Below are 21,776 nucleotides of genomic sequence, written 5' to 3' on the forward strand. Positions count from 1 at the left end.
GAAAGTTCTATCAGAAACTCAACGCATCCCGCAAAGGCTTCGTGCAGCAAGCCGAAATGTGCCGGGATAAGGACGGAGACATCCTGACGGACAATCGTGAGGTGATAAAAAGGTGGAAGCAGCACTTCGATGAACACCTGAACGGCGCACAAGCAGGAGATCAAGACGGTGGGGGAAGGTACATCGCCAGCGTAGCCAGTGAGTGAAGTAAAGGAAGCCATTCGCCAGCTGAATAGAAACAAGTCGGCTGGGAAGGATGGCATCGCAGCTGAACTCATCAAAATGGGCCCGGACAAGTTGGCCGATTGCCTACACCGGTTGATAGTCCGGATCTGGGACATAGAACAGCTACCGGAGGAGTGGAAGGAGGTGGTAATATGCCCCATCTACAAGAAGGGGGGCAAATTGGACTGTGAGAACTACCGAGCGATCACTGTCCTCAATGCCGCCTACAAAGTGTTGTCCCGAATCCTACTCCGCCGCCTCAAGCAAAGTGGGAAGTCATCAGGCCGGCTTCATGGAGGGAAGGTCAACGACGGATCAAATCTTCACATTACGGCAAATCCTCCAAAAATACCGTGAACACCAAGTCCCTACGCACCATCTATTTATCGACTTCAAAACCGCATACGACACGATCGACCGTAACGAGCTATGGAAAATCATGGACGAGAACGGCTTTTCCGGGAAGCTGATCAGACTGATCAAGGCGACGATGGATGGAACGCAGTGCTGTGTGCGGATCTCGGGTGAATTGTCGAGTTCATTCGAATCGCGCAGGGGGCTTCGACAAGGTGATGGTCTATCCTGCATGATGTTCAACGTGGCGCTAGAAGGTGTTATTCGACGAGCGGTGGGCGAAATGCGGGGCACGTTTTTCAACAGATCCAGTCAACTTATCTGCTTTGCCGATGACATTGATATAGTCGGCAGATCATCTGCGGCGGTGGAAGACATCTACCGCAAACTGAAACGCGAATCAGGAAGGATTGGGTTGATGATTAATACGTCCAAGACGAAGAACATGCTGGCCTGCGGATCCGAGACCGACCGAATCCGCTTGTCCAGTAATAACAAGGTCACGATCGACGGCGACGACCTGGAGATAGTCGAAGACTTTGTCTATCTCGGCTCACTGGTGACCGCAGACAATGACACCAGCCGTGAGATCCGGAGGCGAATTATCAGCGGAAGTCGTGCCTACTATGGACTCCACAAGCAACTGCGGTCGAGAAGACTTAGCCCTCGCACGAAGTGTAACCTGTATATGACGCTTAATTAGACCGGTTGTTCTCTACGGGCACGAGACATGGATATTGCTCGAGGAGGACCTGCGTACACTCGGAGTATTCGAGCGACGAGTGTTAAGAACCATCTTTGGCGGCGTACAGGAGAACGGAGTGTGGAGGGGAAGGATGAACCACGACTCTACGGCGAAGCCAGTATCCAGAAAGTGGTGAAAGCTGGCCGGATACGCTGGGCGGGACATGTTGCGAGAATGCCGGACGACTGTCCTGCAAAACAGGTGTTCGCTACGAATCCGGTAGGAACAAGATGAGCGGGGGAGCAACGAGCGAGGTGGTTAGACCAAGTGGAGCGTGATCTGGCGAACGTGGGATGCCCGAGGAATTGGAGAACGGTTGCCATGGACCGAATGAATTTAAGGAATTATGTTCGTCAAGTTATGTCGTGAGACGGAATACTATGTAAATAAATAAATAATTATATTAAAACAATAAAAATGCTTGGTTTTACAGACCATGGCTGGTTGCTGGAAAAGTTCATAAAAAAATTGCAATGATTTTATAGCTATGTTTTCACAAGAATCGCGAAATTTCAATTTAAAAAAAAATGTCCTTTCAGTTCAAATACATTCATTTCTTATCGAAAGTGATAAATGAATTATAAAGAAACTGACAAGTTGGTTATTTAAGTATTAAATCATAGATTTTCAATATATTGAGGACATAATGTGAGGTGTATCGATTTTGTTGTGCATTTCTGTACACTGAGCACAACTTCTTCAAAATTTCAAATTATATTATGAAATAATTTTATAAGAATTCAAATACGACACTCTGATTAACTCAAGAGTTTGAAAACTGCACATTTGTCCATTTTATGTTGGAATATGGCACGGCGATTTTGTGAAATCGCTCGTTGTGTGCTTTTCACGGTTCTTAATATTATAAAATTATCACACATAAAATTTAAAATGAGTTGATTTTCGATTTTATTTAAAAGAAATCATTTACTATTTGTAAATAGATTTTGTAATTATGTATAAGCTGATTATGCAGTGAAAAAATAATGATTTTCCAGAAAAATATTAATGATTTTTTAGTTTTTTATATTTAAATTTATGGCATTTTTTTATATTTTCAATGAATCTGTAAATCAGCTAAAATTTAGCTGACATGTGAAATTTCATTATTTAAACCTTATTGTCGTTTGGCTCAACCCTCAGCAGACAACAAAATTATAATAATTTATATCTTATTAAATTGAAAGTTAAAATATAGACGATTCCAAAATGATATAATTTTGAACATACAGCCAACATAACAAACCGGCTAATTGCCCCTTTTTTAACCGTAAACGAAGGCCAAGAAAACATTTTAAATCGGGATATATTTACAACAGTGGACTTCTGTTGTAAATAATGATGAACGGTGGAAAATATGTCTTAAAGTTTATTTAGTAGATAATTTATGGCTTTCAACGTCAAGATTCCCTGAAATTTCAGTAAAATGATTATTTCTTCCATTTGAAAAAAAAAAACGTTTTCTGTCTTTGCTATTTTGAATGTATTGATTTTTAAATCCAATTCTCGATAGAAACTATAATCATAAATTAAGCGATCCTAAGTTGAAAGATTTTTAACGCATAGTTCTGTTTTTTCTTCTCGTTTTTGCAGGGACACAATCGACTCAAATCGCTCGCGAAGATCCACCAGCTATTGCGGTTCTGTAACGCCTACGCCGGTGAATAATGGTTCTTCACGTCGTTCGTCACTGGTTTGCACCAGCCCTTCGCTGGCCAGTACGATACCTCCCCCAATTCCGGAACTTCCGAACAAATCGGCAATCACGAGACGCCAGAGTAGCATCGATTACACCGCAAACAGCAACAGCGGCCCGAAGAACGTTAACTATGAAAAGTTCAGTGACAGTAAGTTTAGTGTTTTGACGAGCAACTTCACCAATCCAACAAGTGGCAATTTCAATGGCGATGGCAGTGGCATTGCGGACAGAGCCCCAAAAGGTGAAAATAATACGTCGCCTTACTCCTATCTGAATCCAAAGCGCTACAGTTCGCCCCCATTCAGTGATTTTGCGTACGACAAGGGTGTCAATGTGAAAAACCGAAGCTCGAGCATTATTCGCAGCAAGTCGAAAAAGGAGCAACGCAATTACCATTCGATGAACGAAACCATCGAAGTGCTGGCGGATCAGGTCGTTGAAGACGATAGCATAGTAAGTACCTACAACTCATAGTATAGTAATTGATATGCGTTCAGAACGATTTGTCGAGAATTTCCAAGTGATACATCGTCATACAAAGCAATTGTACAGAGAAATTAACAGGATATGATATAACGGTATGAGATGGTTGAGAATAAATTATGGGTTTGAAAAAAAAGGTTTGGAAATATATTTTTTGATTCATGTCTGAGGTTTAAAATTGGAATTTCCAAGTTGAAATTAAAGCTTAAACCATTATTCAAAAAATTAAATAAGAGCCGAAACCAGTTTGAAAAAGCTCATTCTATTAAACTATTTTATTAATTTAAATTATTTTTAAGACAAAATCAAATTACTATGATGAATAGTCTTATGCGGGACCCTTGTTCTTCATTTTTTGATTCAAATAATTTTCATTCGCACTAGTCAAAATTTAAGATGTAAATCTCATTTTCTTGGCGCATAGCTCCATTCAACTGGAACATCAAATGTAAACACTTATGGATCATGTTTCAAATATCTGTGCCATTCGTTTCACCGGTTTTGAGGTCATCCACATCGGATTTGTTCGTTTTGTTTCCGATCCCTTGCCAAAATTGTAAACGTCGTCTACCGGAAGTCTATACAGCTTGATAACACACACAGCAAAAAAAATCCAGAATCAGGTCGGCAAACAAGCGTTCCTTTCGGTAAATATCCATCACTCTAGCGAACCACTCGACCCAAATACAAACAGAGCCACACGAGAAGAGGGCAATCAACCTTTTTACACGAATGTCCTTTCTACGGTCTACAAGGCTACACTTCGACAGCACGAGCGTGCCGGATCGGCTGGGAAAAATCTTCACCTCCTAAACAGTGCTGCTATTCGTCTTGGGATTATTTGCTACAGGCTGAGTGAGAGGGGTTTTCCCCTACATATTCGAGTCACGCGACGGGCGTTGGAAAATTGAGGAAATTGTGGGGGAGAATTTCTTGTGATTACTATTTTCTTTTATCTCGGTGTGTAGCGGGAAATATCTACCGGACAGACAGGAATATACAGAGGGTTGTCAATAATCAGATTTCAGTGAAATTTCTTTCTACTTTCGATAATGTAGAAGACACATTTTCTTATATGATTCCATAGAACCAGGTTTTGAATGAAGGTATTCTATAGTAAATTCACAAATATTAATGAACAAAAAATAAAAAAACGCATAAATAGAATACTCATTATTAAGCAACTGCTTGTAACATAAATGGTTCCTTAGTAAATATCTAATCAATGAAGTTGACTATGATAAAAAATAATGAAAGTATTCAATAAATTGGATAAAATTGGACAAAATCTTTTATGCATGATCAGTGATCATTGATCACGCAGTTGTTTGTTTTTTTTTTGTGAAATTTATCTTATTTGTCAATCAAACCCTAAACTTTATTTATTTCCTCCTTCGGGATTTTCGAGGATTTCGGGTTGACAAAAGAAAATAGTGACATAAGATAAAAGTGTCAAAAACTACAAAAAATACTGCATCAAAACAATTGAATTATTCAACCAAGTAGGCCCACAACACAAATAAGAGTGAGAAAAAAAAAAACAAAACTTAAAATAACAAAGGTTGAAAAAATAAAATAAAATAAACTTTAGGGGCATTACTAAACACGACAAAAAATACAAAAGTATCAAAATAAAACAAAACAAAAAATACAAAAAATAGAAGAGTAGCAAAAAATAAAAAAGGAGAAAAAATTAACAATTTTTCAAAATTATGCAAAATTAAAAATTTCAGAAAATACTTCAAAAACTAATCATAAAAATCTAAAAAAAAACAAAAGTAATATATTACAGAAACTAAACAATAAAATCAATGACTAAAATTATAAAACTTAAAGGATAAAACAAATATTACAAAAATAACATAAAGTAAAAAAGCTATAAAAATAATAACAATTACGAAAATAACAAAAATTACAAAAACTACAAAAATTACAAACATTACAAAAATTAAAAATAACAAAAATTACAAAAATTAGACAAATTACAAAAATTACAAAAATTAAATAAAAATTATAAAAATTACAAAAATTACAAAAATAACAATAATTACAAAAATTACAAAAATTACAAAAATTACAAAAATTATAAAAATTACGAAAATTACGAAAATTACAAAAATAATAAAAACAACAAAAATTACAAAAAATACAAAAATTTACAAAAATTACAAAAATTAAAATATTTCAAATATAACCAAAATTACAAAAATTACAAAAATGAAAAAAATGACAAAAATGAAAAAAATTGCAAAAATTACAAAAATTGCAAAAATTACAAAAATTACAAAAAATTACAAAAATTACAAAAATTAAAAAATTTCAAATATAACCAAAATTACAAAAATTACAAAAATGAAAAAATTGACAAAAATGAAAAAAATTACAAAAATTACAAAAATTGCAAAAATTACAAAAATTACAAAAATTATAAAAAATTACAAACATTACAAAAATTACAAAAATTACAAAAATTACAGAAATTACAAAAATTACAAAAATTACAAAAATTACAAAAATGACATAAATTACAAAAATTACAAAAATTACAAAAATTACAAAAATTACAAAAATTACAAAAATTACAAAAATGACAAAAATTACAAATCCCAGAAATTACCAAAATGACAAAAATGACAAAAATGACAAAAATGACAAAAATGACAAAAATGACAAAAATGACAAAAATGACAAAAATGACAAAAATGACAAAAATGACAAAAATGACAAAAATGACAAAAATGACAAAAATGACAAAAATGACAAAAATGACAAAAATGACAAAAATGACAAAAATGACAAAAATGACAAAAATGACAAAAATGACAAAAATGACAAAAATGACAAAAATGACAAAAATGACAAAAATGACAAAAATGACAAAAATGACAAAAATGACAAAAATGACAAAAATGACAAAAATGACAAAAATGACAAAAATGACAAAAATGACAAAAATGACAAAAATGACAAAAATGACAAAAATGACAAAAATGACAAAAATGACAAAAATGACAAAAATGACAAAAATGACAAAAATGACAAAAATGACAAAAATGACAAAAATGACATAAATGACATAAATGACAAAAATGAAAAAAATGAAAAAAATGAAAAAAAATACAAACATGACAAAATAGACAAAAATGACAAAAATGACAAAAATGACAAAAAAGGACAAAAATGACAAAAATGACAAAAATGACAAAAATGACAAAAATGACAAAAAAGGACAAAAATGACAAAAATGGCAAAAATGACAAAAATGACAAAAATGACAAAAATGACAAAAATGACAAAAATGACAAAAATGACAAAAATGACAAAAATGACAAAAATGACAAAAATGACAAAAATGACAAAAATGACAAAAATGACAAAAATGACAAAAATGACAAAAATGACAAAAATGACAAAAATGACAAAAATGACAAAAATGACAAAAATGACAAAAATGACAAAAATGACAAAAATGACAAAAATGACAAAAATGACAAAAATGACAAAAATGACAAAAATGACAAAAATGACAAAAATGACAAAAATGACAAAAATGACAAAAATGACAAAAATGACAAAAATGACAAAAATGACAAAAATGACAAAAATGACAAAAATGACAAAAATGACAAAAATGACAAAAATGACAAAAATGACAAAAATGACAAAAATTACAAAATTACAAAATTAACAAAAATGACAAAAATGACAAAAATGACAAAAATGACAAAAATGACAAAAATAACAAAAATAACAAAAATGACAAAAATGACAAAAATGACAAAAATGACAAAAATGACAAAAATGCCCGAAATGACAAAAATGACAAAAATGACAAAAATGACAAAAATGAAAAAAATGACAAAAATGAAAAAAATGACAAAAATGAAAAAAATTACAAACATTACAAAAATTGCAAAAATTACAAAAATTACAAAAAATTACAAAAATTAAAAAATTTTAAATATAACCAAAATTACAAAAATTACAAAATGAAAAAAATGACAAAAATGAAAAAAATTACAAAAATTACAAAAATTGCAAAAATTACAAAAATTACAAAATTACAAAAATTACAAAAATGACAAAAATTACAAAAATTATAAAAAATTACAAACATTACAAAAATTACAAAAATTACAAAAATTACAAAAATTACAAAAATTACAAAAATTACAAAAATTACAAAAATTACAAAAATTACAAAAATTACAAAAATAACAAAAATTACAAAAATTACAAAAATTACAAAAATTACAAAAATTACAAAAATTACAAAAATTACAAAAATTACAAAAATTACAAAAATTACAAAAATTACAAAAATTACAAAAATTACAAAAATTACAAAAATTACAAAAATTACAAAAATTACAAAAATTACAAAAATTACAAAAATTACAAAAATTACAAAAATTACAAAAATTACAAAATTAACAAAAATAAGAAAAATTACTAAAATTACTAAAATTACAAAAAATGCTTTTATTGCAAGAATAACAAAAGTTACAAAAATTACAAAAATAACAAAAATTGCAAAAATGAAAACCCAAATTAAAAAATGACAAAAATAACAAAAATTAAAAATTTACAAAAATTACAAAAATCACAAAAATAACTAAAATTAGAAAAATTACAAAAATGACAAAAATTACAAAAATGACAAAAAATACTTTAATTACAAAAATAACAAAAGTTACAAAAATTACTAAAATGACAAAAATTACAAAAATTACAAAAATTAAAAATTACAAAAATTACAAAAGTTACAAAAATTACAAAAATTACAAAAAATCCCAGAAATAACCAAAATGACAAAAATGACAAAAATGACAAAAATGACAAAAATGACAAAAATGACAAAAATGACAAAAATGACAAAAATGACAAAAATGACAAAAATGACAAAAATGACAAAAATGATAAACATGACAAAAATGACAAAAATGACAAAAATGACAAAAATGACAAAAATGACAAAAATGACAAAAATGACAAGAATGACAAAAATGACAAAAATGACAAAAATGACAAAAATGACAAAAATGACAAAAATGACAAAAATGACAAAAATGACAAAAATGACAAAAATGACAAAAATGACAAAAATGACAAAAATGACAAAAATGACAAAAATGACAAAAATGACAAAAATGACAAAAATGACAAAATGACAAAAATGACAAAAATGACAAAAATGACAAAAATGACAAAAATGACAAAAATGACAAAAATGACAAAAATGACATAAATGACAAAAATGACAAAAATGAAAAAAATGAAAAAAATGACAAAAATGACAAAAATGACAAAATAGACAAAAATGACAAAAATGACAAAAAAGGACAAAAATGACAAAAATGACAAAAATGACAAAAATGACAAAAATGACAAAAATGACAAAAATGACAAAAATGACAAAAATGACAAAAATGACAAAACTAACAAAAATGACAAAAATGACAAAAATGACAAAAATGACAAAAATGACAAAAATTACAAAAATTACAAAAATTACAAAAATTACAAAAATTACAAAAATTACAAAAATAACAAAAATAACAAAAATTACAAAAATTACAAAAATTACAAAAATTACAAAAATTACAAAAATTACAAAAATTACAAAAATTACAAAAATTACAAAAATTACAAAAATTATAAAAATTACAAAAATTACAAAAATTACAAAAATGACAAAAATTACAAAATTAACAAAAATAAGAAAAATTACTAAAATTACTAAAATTACAAAAAATGCTTTTATTGCAAGAATAACAAAAGTTACAAAAATTACAAAAATAACAAAAATTGCAAAAATGAAAACCCAAATCAAAAAATGACAAAAATTACAAAAATTAAAAATTTACAAAAATTACAAAAATCACAAAAATAACTAAAATCACAAAAATAACTAAAATTAGAAAAATTACAAAAACGACAAAAATTACAAAAATGACAAAAAATACTTTAATTACAAAAATAACAAAAGTTACAAAAATTACTAAAATGACAAAAATTACAAAAATTAAAAATTACAAAAATTACAAAAGTTACAAAAATTACAAAAATTACAAAAAATCCCAGAAATAACCAAAATGACAAAAATGACAAAAATGACAAAAATGACAAAAATGACAAAAATGACAAAAATGACAAAAATGACAAAAATGACAAAAATGACAAAAATGACAAAAATGACAAAAATGACAAAAATGACAAAAATGACAAAAATGACAAAAATGACAAAAATGACAAAAATGATAAAAATGATAAAAATGACAAAAATGACAAAAATGACAAAAATGACAAAAATGACAAAAATGACAAAAATGACAAAAATGACAAAAATGACAAAAATGACAAAAATGACAAAAATGACAAAAATGACAAAAATGACAAAAATGACAAAAATGACAAAAATGACAAAAATGACAAAAATGACAAAAATGACAAAAATGACAAAAATGACAAAAATGACAAAAATGACAAAAATGACAAAAATGACAAAAATGACAAAAATGACAAAAATGACAAAAATGACAAAAATGACAAAAATGACAAAAATGACAAAAATGACAAAAATGACAAAAATGACAAAAATGACAAAAGTGACAAAAATGATAAAAATGACAAAAATGACAAAAATGACAAAAATGACAAAAATGACAAAAATGACAAAAATGACAAAAATGACAAAAATGACAAAAATGACAAAAATGACAAAAATGACAAAAATGACATAAATGACAAAAATGACAAAAATGAAAAAAATGACAAAAATTACAAACATGACAAAATAGACAAAAATGACAAAAATGACAAAAATGACAAAAATGACAAAAAAGGACAAAAATGACAAAAATGACAAAAATTACAAAAATGACAAAAATGACAAAAATGACAAAAATGACAAAAATGACAAAAATGACAAAAATGACAAAAATGACAAAAATGACAAAAATGACAAAAATGACAAAAATGACAAAAATGACAAAAATGACAAAAATGACAAAAATGACAAAAATGACAAAAATGACAAAAATGACAAAAATGACAAAAATGACAAAAATGACAAAAATGACAAAAATGACAAAAATGACAAAAATGACAAAAATGACAAAAATGACAAAAATGACAAAAATGACAAAAATGACAAAAATGACAAAAATGACAAAAATGACAAAAATGACAAAAATGACAAAAATGACAAAAATGACAAAAATGACAAAAATGACAAAAATGACAAAAATGACAAAAATGACAAAAATGACAAAAATGACAAAAATGACAATTATGACAAAAATGACAAAAATGACAAAAATGACAAAAATGACAAAAATGACAAAAATGACAAAAATGACAAAAATGACAAAAATGACAAAAATGACAAAAATGACAAAAATGACAAAAATGACAAAAATGACAAAAATGACAAAAATGACAAAAATGACAAAAATGACAAAAATGACAAAAATGACAAAAATGACAAAAATGACAAAAATGACAAAAATGACAAAAATGACAAAAATGACAAAAATGACAAAAATGACAAAAATGACAAAAATGACAAAAATGACAAAAATGACAAAAATGACAAAAATGACAAAAATGACAAAAATGACAAAAATGACAAAAATGACAAAAATGACAAAAATGACAAAAATGACAAAAATGACAAAAATGACAAAAATGACAAAAATGACAAAAATGACAAAATTAACAAAAATGACAAAAATGACAAACATGACAAAAATGACAAAAATGACAAAAATAACAAAAATAACAAAAATGACAAAAATGACAAAAATGACAAAAATGACCGAAATGACAAAAATGACAAAAATGACAAAAATGAAAAAAATGACAAAAATGACAAAAATGACAAAAATGACAAAAATGACAAAAATAACAAAAATGACAAAAATGACAAAAATGACAAAAATGACAAAAATGACAAAAATGACAAAAATGATAAAAATGACAAAAATGACAAAAATGACAAAAATGACAAAAAAGAAAAAATGACAAAAATGACAAAAATGACAATAATGACAAAAATGACAAAAATGACAAAAATGACAAAAATGACAAAAATGACAAAAATGACAAAAATGACAAAAATGACAAAAATGACAAAAATGACAAAAATGACAAAAATGACAAAAATGACAAAAATGACAAAAATGACAAAAATGACAAAAATGACAAAAATGACAAAAATGACAAAAATGACAAAAATGACAAAAATGACAAAAATGACAAAAATGACAAAAATGAAAAAAATGACAAAAATGACAAAAATGACAAAAATGACAAAAATGACAAAAATGACAAAAATGACAAAAATGACAAAAATGACAAAAATGACAAAAATGACAAAAATGACAAAAATGACAAAAATGACAAAAATGACAAAAATGACAAAAATGACAAAAATGACAAAAATGACAAAAATGACAAAAATGACAAAAATGACAAAAATGACAAAAATGACAAAAATGACAAAAATGACAAAAATGACAAAAATGACAAAAATGACAAAAATGACAAAAATGACAAAAATGACAAAAATGACAAAAATGTCAAAAATGACAAAAATGACAAAAATGACAAAAATGACAAAAATGACAAAAATGACAAAAATGACAAAAATGACAAAAATAACAAAAGTGACAAAAATGACAAAAATGACAAAAATGACAAAAATGACAAAAATGACAAAAATGACAAAAATGACAAAAATGACAAAAATGACAAAAATGACAAAAATGACAAAAATGACAAAAATGACAATAATGACAAAAATGACAAAAATGGCAAAAATGACAAAAATGACAAAAATGACAAAAATGACAAAAATGACAAAAATGACAAAAATGACAAAAATGACAAAAATGACAAAAATGACAAAAATGACAAAAATGACAAAAATGACAAAAATGACAAAAATGACAAAAATGACAAAAATGACAAAAATTACAAAAATGACAAAAATGACAAAAATGACAAAAATGACAAAAATTACAAAAATGACAAAAATGACAAAAATGACAAAAATGACAAAAATGACAAAAATGACAAAAATGACAAAAATGACAAAAATGACAAAAATGACAAAAATAACAAAAATGACAAAAATGACAACAAAAATGACAAAAATGACAAAAATGACAAAAATGACAAAAATGACAACAAAAATGACAAAAATGACAAAAATGACAAAAATGACAAAAATGACAAAAATGACAAAAATGACAAAAATGACAAAAATGACAAAAATGACAAAAATGACAAAAATGACAAAAATGACAAAAATGACAAATATGACAAAAATGACAAAAATGACAAAAATGACAAAAATGACAAAAATGACAAAAATGACAAAAATGACAAAAATGACAAAAATGACAAAAATGACAAAAATGACAAAAATGACAAAAATGACAAAAATGACAAAAATGACAAAAATGACAAAAATGACAAAAATGACAAAAATGACAAAAATGACAAAAATGACAAAAATGACAAAAATGACAAAAATGACAAAAATGACAAAAATGACAAAAATGACAAAAATGACAAAAATGACAAAAATGACAAAAATGACAAAAATGACAAAAATGACAAAAATGACAAAAATGACAAAAATGACAAAAATGACAAAAATGACAAAAATGACAAAAATGACAAAAATGACAAAAATGACAAAAATGACAAAAATGACAAAAATGACAAAAATGACAAAAATGACAAAAATGACAAAAATGACAAAAATGACAAAAATGACAAAAATGACAAAAATGACAAAAATGACAAAAATGACAAAAATGACAAAAATGACAAAAATGACAAAAATGACAAAAATGACAAAAATGACAAAAATGACAAAAATGACAAAAATGACAAAAATGACAAAAATGACAAAAATGACAAAAATGACAAAAATGACAAAAATGACAAAAATGACAAAAATGACAAAAATGACAAAAATGACAAAAATGACAAAAATGACAAAAATGACAAAAATGACAAAAATGACAAAAATGACAAAAATGACAAAAATGACAAAAATGACAAAAATGACAAAAATGACAAAAATGACAAAAATGACAAAAATGACAAAAATGACAAAAATGACAAAAATGACAAAAATGACAAAAATGACAAAATTGACAAAATTGACAAAAATGACAAAAATGACAAAAATGGCAAAAATGACAAAAATGACAAAAATGACAAAAATGACAAAAATGACAAAAATGACAAAAATTACAAAAATTACAAAAATTACAAAAATTACAAAAATGACAAAAATGACAAAAATGACAAAAATTACAAAAATGACAAAAATAACAAAAATAACAAAAATGACAAAAATGACAAAAATGACAAAAATGACAAAAATGACAAAAATGACAAAAATGACAAAAATGACAAAAATGACAAAAATGACAAAAATGACAAAAATGACAAAAATGACAAAAATGACAAAAATGACAAAAATAACAAAAATGACAAAAATTACAAAAATTACAAAAATTACAAAAATTACAAAAATTACAGAAATCACAAAAATTACAAAAATTACAAAAATTACAAAAATTACAAAAATTACAAAAATTACAAAAATTACAAACATTACACAAATTACAAAAAATACTAAAAATACAAAAATTACAAGAATTACAAAAATTACAAAAATTACAAAAATTACAAAAATTACAAACATTACAAAAATTACAAAAATTTAAAATTACAAAAATAACAAAAATTACAAAAATTACAAAAATTACAAAAATTACAAAAATTACAAAAATTACAAAAATTATAAAAATTACAAAAATTACAAACATTACAAAAATTACAAAAAATACTAAAAATACAAAAATTACAAGAATTACAAAAATTACAAAAATTACAAAAATTACAAAAATTACAAAAATTACAAAAATTACAAAAATTTAAAATTACAAAAATAATAAAAATAACAAAAATTACAAAAATTACAAAAATTACAAAAATTACAAAAATTACAAAAATTACAAAAATTACAAAAATTACAAAAATTACAAAAATTACAAAAATTACAAAAATTACAAAAATTACAAAAATTTCAAAAATTACAAAAATTACGAAAATGACAAAAATTACATAAATTACAAAAATTTCAAAAATTACAAAAATTACAAAAATTACAAAAATAACAAAAATTACAAAAATTACAAAAATTACAAAAATTACAAAAATTACAAAAATTACAAAAATTACAAAAATTACAAAAATTACAAAAATTACAAAAATTACAAAAATTACAAAAATTACAAAAATTACAAAAATTACAAAAATTACATAAATTACAAAAATTACAAAAATTACAAAAATTACAAAAATGACAAAAATGACAAAAATGACAAAAATGACAAAAATGACAAAAATGACAAAAATGACAAAAATAACAAAAATGACAAAAATGACAAAAATGACAAAAAATTGACAAAAATGACAAAAATGACAAAAATGACAAAAATGACAAAAATGACAAAAATGACAAAAATGACAAAAATGACAAAAATGACAAAAATGACAAAAATGTCAAAAATGACAAAAATGACAAAAATGACAAAAATGACAAAAATGACAAAAATGACAAAAATGACAAAAACTCCAAATTTACAAAAAATTACAAAAAATGTAAAAATTACAAAAATTACAAAAATTACAAAAATAACAAAAATTACAAAAATTACAAAAATTACAAAAATTACAAAAATAACGAAAACCGCACCTTATCTAGTCAAATTATCGGCCCAGACTATGTAGTATTCCGTTGCGATCGAAGCCCCCTGAACAGCAAAAAATCATCTGGTGGCGGAGTTTTGCTTGCCGTAAAGTCCAGACTCACGGCTCAGCTGATCGAAGACAATTCCTGGAACGATTTGGAACTTCTTTGGGCCCGCATTGATCTCGGTGACCGGAAACTGTACTTATGCGTAGTGTACGTGCCTCCTGATCGCTCTAGTGATCTGGTTGTAGCTGAGTCTTTCTCGCGCTGCCTCTACAAAGTTAGCTCAATCTGCTCTCCCGTAGATGATATTCTTGTTATCGGTGATTTCAACATGCCTGGCTTGAAATGGTGCCCATCCCACGGTGCCTTTTTGTTCCCAGATCCTATGCGCTCCTATTTCTCGGCTCCTTCCAACATCTTCCTGGACTCTTTGAGCACCGCGACTCTTCGCCAGATCAACAGCTTCGAAAACGAAAATGGCCGTATGCTAGACCTCTGCTTCATTAACGAAGGCTTCAGGAATCCGACAATTGATTTAGCTCCCGCTCCTCTCGTCAAAGTGGTTTCTCATCATCCAGCTTTAGTGGTCTCACTCGATGTCACTAACATTAACGCCCCCTTAGAGGAAACTGCTTCCTTCTACCAGGACTTTAAAAACGCCGATTACGAAGCTATCTCTCGCGTCTTAGGTTCCATCGAATGGGAGAACGAGCTCGATCTCTCTAACCCCAATGCTGCCGCTGCGACTTTCTCAAACATACTAAACTACATAATCGATCGTCATGTTCCGAAACGCAGCTTACCTTCCAACCCTCGAGCTCCCTGGGTCACTAACCAGCTGCGACAATTGAAAACGGCTAAAAACCGTGCTCTCCGATACTACAGCAAGCACAAGTCCCTCTGCACAAAAGAAGATTACCGCAAACTAAACACAGCGTACAAAAAAAGCTGCAGGCGTTGCTACCAGAACTATCTTCACCGACTACAACGCAATTTTAAAACCAATCCGAAATCTTTCTGGAAGTACGTCAAAAATCAGCGGAAAGAATCCGGACTTCCGTCTCAAATGTTCTTGAACGGCAACTCAGCTAACACCGATCCTGAAATATGTAATCTTTTTGCTGAGAAGTTTTCAAGCGTTTTCACAACGGGGTCCATTTCCTCAGAGCAACTGGATATGGCTGTAAGAAATATTTCACCTCTAGATTCTTCCTTGAACGGTATCACATTCGATGACGCAGCCATTTTGAAGGCGACAGCTAAGCTTAAAAATTCATCTTCTACGGGTCCGGACGGGATACCAGCCATCTTCTTGAAACGTTTCATGCCACACCTACTGACTCCCATTAGACACATTTTTCGAGCTTCGCTGGACTTCGCAATCTTTCCCTCGCTTTGGAAAGAAGCTTACATGTTCCCTGTTCACAAAAAAGGAGATAAGAAAGATATAAACAACTACCGCGGAATTTCAGCTCTTTGTTCGATAGCAAAACTGTTTGAATTGGTTGTTCTGGATCCAATTTTTTCGTCCACGAAGCAATACTTTTCCAACGATCAACACGGATTTTTGCCAAAACGATCCACGACTACAAATTTGCTGACTTTCACATCGTTCGTGCAAGATAGCTTTGCCAAGAAGTCTCAAACTGACGCCATCTATACTGATTTGTCTGCTGCCTTCGATAAAGTAAATCACGATATTGCAATCGTTAAACTCGAACGCTTAGGATTCTGTGGATCTTTACTGGACTGGTTTCGAAGCTACCTAACGGGACGAAAATTATCAGTTCAAACAGGAAATTTTTTCTCAAGACAATTCTCCGCTTGTTCAGGCGTGCCTCAGGGAAGCCACTTGGGACCGATAATTTTTGTCATCTATTTTAACGATGTACTCACTGTCCTTGATGGACCTAAACTTGCGTATGCTGACGACCTCAAACTTTTCCACACCATCAATAGCCAAGAGGACATCGATTTCTTGCAAAGGCAGTTCAATACCTTCGCTCACTGGTGTGACACCAACTGCCTGCCTCTGAACCGGAGTAAATGTGCTGTCATTTCATTTTCTCGCAAGCGGAACTGTTTACACGCGGAGTACACTCTTGGTAACGAAACCATCGCCCGGGTGGACCACATCAACGATCTGGGCGTGATCCTAGACCATCGGCTGGAGTTTAAGACTCATACGAATTACATCGTTGATAAAGCATCAAGAAGTCTTGGCTTCTTATTTCGCGTTACAAAGGAGTTTAAAGATGTGTACTGCCTAAAAAGCTTGTATTGCAGCCTCGTTCGTTCAACTCTCGAATATGCATCAGCAGTTTGGTGCTCATTTTACCAGAATGGAGCCGAACGAATTGAGGCTATTCAGCGGCGCTTCATGCGGTATGCCCTGAGACACTTGAACTGGCTAGATCCGTTTCGTTTACCCAGTTACGAAAGCCGTTGCCGCCTTATTGATTTGGACACACTTCATGTCCGCCGAAACGCTGCACGTGTTTTAGTCGTAGCGGATCTTCTCGCGTCGAGAATTGACTCTCCCGTGTTGCTGGAAGCTATTCCCCTCAGTGTGCGACCCCGAGGACTAAGGAACCAAAATCTGCAGCTCTATGTTCCAATCCGGCTGAACAACTACGGAGCCAACAGCGCTCTTATAGGAATTTTTAGAACTTTCAACCGCTTCGCCGAGTACTTCGATTTCGACGTCTCAAGAGCCACGTTCCGAAGAAAAATTTTAATGGTATCGAGGACTGTGTAGACTAAGGTAGTTTTTAACTTGTTTGTAACTCATTATTTTATTAAGCTATCATTAGGATCAACAGGTGATCCGTTGATGTTTTTACACAAATAAACAAATAAACAAAACCACAACAATTACAAAAATAACGAAAATCGCAACAATTACAAAAATGCTTGATAATTTCAAATCCTGAATTCTGATTCTGAATTTTGATTTTTTATTCCGAATTTGGAGTTCTGAATCTGAATTCTTTTCCTGAATTCCGAATCTGATTTCTGAAGCTGTATTCTTAATCTGAATCTGAACCTGAATTTTGAAATTCAGAACTCCTGAATGCTGGCTGAATGCTGAATGTTTTTTTTAAACTCAAGTTAAACAGACACACTTTACAATTTTAAAAGAATTGACAGGCTTGCGAAACAAGATTTTTACGTTTAGAGACAAACTCTCACAATATGCTATGAGGTCGTTCGCTCTCATTCAAAACGCAGTGTCCTTTTCATGTTGTTTTTTATTCGTCCCAACAGTATGGGCTGAGTTTGCATCGGAGATTAATGTAGGTATACCTACGAAAACATTACAATGCGCATGTCGATGGCCGAACGACCGATAATATAATTATTATTCAAAGTTCGGCTTGTGAGTTGCATTAAAAACAATAACGACTCGATTAGTTGCATTGGAATTTTCAACAGTGGAAATTTGGGAAAATTAAGTAACGCGCGTTTGAAAAAGTTTGAATAATTGGGAAAAATGAAAAATCACATTAAAATTTAGTAAGATAGCTCCACAACCAGATATAGAAATGCTTCGTGAAAAAATGCTGAAATAATTCAAAATAAAGGTTCTTGTTAAAAGAATTCAGAGATGTTGAAAGTATTCATTCTTTTGTGTTGTGTTACCGATTTTGTTTTATTTTAAATGGATAAGATAACACATTCAAAGTCCAGTAATCAGTGTTAGCCATTGTCGGTATTAGAACAGCTTACATTACAGTCCACCCCCAACTGCCCAAAGTCTGGAGTTGCCATTTCGGCCCTTGGGGACGACGACGACGACGATGCCGACTTGCTGGCGAAAGTCTGGCTAGGGTTGTCCTATCAGCCATTTGGCATGCTAGCCAGTAACGTTTCGCATTAGTTCGCATCGGGATGTCGGAAACGAAGGATATATTGCTGCTCCTGGCTCGTGGAGCTTCCTCATAGAATTGTGATACCGGTAACAACAGTCTCATCTATCACCGCGACTTGTTGTGTTGTGTTTTCGTAGCGCGGCGTTCAGTTCAATCGAAAGAGGGTGGAAATGTATCGAAAATGTGGGAGGATTTGAGCAATTGCTCGGCTAGAATTATTTAATAATTCGTGCGTGCATCAATATGTTAAGGGAAATTTGCTAATAGGGGGAAAGTGGCACGAAGAAAACGGTTAGAAAGTTCAGCAGGTCAAAGTGGAATGAAGAAAAAATCAATTCCGGTGCCCGCATTGGTGAGTTTGAGCGCGGTCAAGTTTAGACGTTCAAGTGTGAAGAACGAAAACAGGAAGGGAATGGTTTTAATTTAATTAGTATCGACGAAAGGGAAAAAAGTGTTCCTGTCCGTTTGGTTTGAATGAACTACCGTGATTTATCGCGCCAAAATGAAACTTCCGGAATGGATGAAGCGAGGGCCGAAATCGAATGTGGGTGTTAAAAATGTTCAAAAATCAAACAGTGTCAATAGTGGGAAGAGTTCGCAGAAAAGGCGCAACAGCACATCATCTCGAAAAAGAAATCTGAAGCGCAATTCCTACGTATCGTCTGCGATAACGACTAAAAATTTCTATCCAGTGGAACATTTCTTCAAACAACATCCCGAGATGAATGGGTTTTTGAACGGCCAATCTGTTGCGAACACGCTGCCAGCCAATTTGAATGAGTACAACTACCGGCAGCATCAGTTGTACCCACAGAAAACGCCTGACGGTAGGCTGTACAGCAACAGCCAATGCGCGACAACGTACGAGAATCTCAAACAAGCAGACTGCTCTAGACCAGTTGTTGTCGATGGCATGCAGCAGCATGGTCCCAATCTTGCTCAGCCTCGTCATTTCTTCACCAAAGATGTAGCAAAATTCGAACAAAGCAAATTTAACGACTATCGCCAGCAACAACAACACATATTTATGGGAGTACACCCGATATCTACTATGACGATAGACCGTAAATTGACGCCCACCTACCGAGCGACCAATGATAACTATCTGACGACGCTGCCCAGAACAAATCCTCTTCTAATGCCCCCAAACAGGCAGCATGTAATGATGAATCAACCGCGGCAGGAAGTTCTGTATCAGCCACCGAATGGAAACAACTATATTGATCATGGCCGGCGGACCGATCTAGTGCCGATCGCGGCCAACCAACCAGAAGCCACGATCGGTGTCAAACAGAGGCAAATCATTCCGACCGCTGCCACTGGAATATGTGTCAGACGGAATGACAGCTTCAGGCGATACAAGATACCTTCACCAGCGGCGATACTAGATATGATCAATGACAAATACATAAGTGGCAGAAGAAAGACAAAGGTATGTAATCAATGTAGTGGCACAGCAAGATACCTAATCGTTATGCAAGCACGTTTGAATGACAAGCTCACAAGAACGTTCATTGCGAGCGGACTCGCCAACACAGGATAGTCTATCAACTTTTATGCTTGTTAAACTTTTTTTCTGTTATTTTATTGTAAGGTGATTTTTGTTCGAGGTTTTTATGGGAGTAGGTTATCTTATTTTCATTTTTCGGCAACTGAATTCTAATCCCATGAGTCATTCATTTGTCTTCATCGTCCGGTAGGTACCCACAGGTTTGGGTCAGAAGCGAAATACCTACGTAAAAAGAAATCAGCAACAAAAAAGCTGCAACTCTGCAAACATAAAGGATTTTTTTTTTATATCGCGGATGCAGTTTTACTGCAGCAACATTCCATCATATTATTGGGTGAACCCGTCGATTAGGAATCCTGATTTTGAAAATTTTAAGTTTCAATTATGTTTTTTTTCGAAGCTATAAATATACTCTTTTTTGCGTATTTCATCTTATGAGATTTAAAATGGCTTCTTAATTCATTACAGGAAGTTAGCGTTAAAATTCCTAACCGACTAGTAGATTGAAACCTTCGTGCACAATTTCTATTCGATTTGGTTTAATTTTTTTAAATGATATTCTGGGACTAAATGATAAATGATATTCTGTGACTCATGAGAAACATTTTTTTACGTGGCGGCGACAGCTGTTTAGAAGTTGCAATATTTGAATTTTTGAAAAAAAGGCCATTTTTCGACACCTCAAATTCTCACATCTGATACAAGTATGAATCTCTTTTTTATGTTATTTTCCTTGTAACGTGAATTTTTAACATAAAAATATGGTGAAGCTGTTTGGACAATCCATTTGTATGTCTGAATTTTTCAACTTATCACAATAATGACTTTTGGAAAAAAAAAAAATAGTCAACTGAATATCGAACCTATGATAAAGCCTTTCAATCAATAAAAGAAGTGCAATTTTGAGAATTGCAACTTTGCAGAAAAATTATACACATAGCTGCATGACCGTCGAAACGTGAGGAGGGGGGGGGGGTTAACACCCCCCATCCTAATCAAATTCAAATGATTTAGTTATATTATTATTCAAGAGTGACAATCTGTATTCCGAACTGGTGGCAAAACCTCGAAAATTAATTCCAGGTTCAAAATTCCTCTATTTA

At 30.6% G+C, this 21,776-nt stretch overlaps 1 protein-coding gene across 8 annotated transcripts in view; it reads left to right on the forward strand.

Moving 5' to 3' along the window:
- Positions 1-21,776, forward strand: part of LOC129758043 (tight junction protein ZO-1) — a 145,548-nt gene that overhangs the window by 43,456 nt on the left and 80,316 nt on the right. For 7 of the 8 annotated variants that reach the window (XM_055755468.1, XM_055755466.1, XM_055755470.1 and 4 more), the window contains one exon: positions 2,918-3,476. In XM_055755468.1, the coding sequence (XP_055611443.1) occupies positions 2,918-3,476 (559 nt within the window). Of the gene's footprint in view, positions 1-2,917; positions 3,477-19,010; positions 20,596-21,776 lie in introns of those variants that run through there. The other variant, XM_055755465.1, reaches the window with a different exon arrangement.

Source organism: Uranotaenia lowii, chromosome 3 (genome assembly GCF_029784155.1).
Source record: "Uranotaenia lowii strain MFRU-FL chromosome 3, ASM2978415v1, whole genome shotgun sequence".
Classification (NCBI taxonomy): domain Eukaryota; kingdom Metazoa; phylum Arthropoda; class Insecta; order Diptera; family Culicidae; genus Uranotaenia; species Uranotaenia lowii.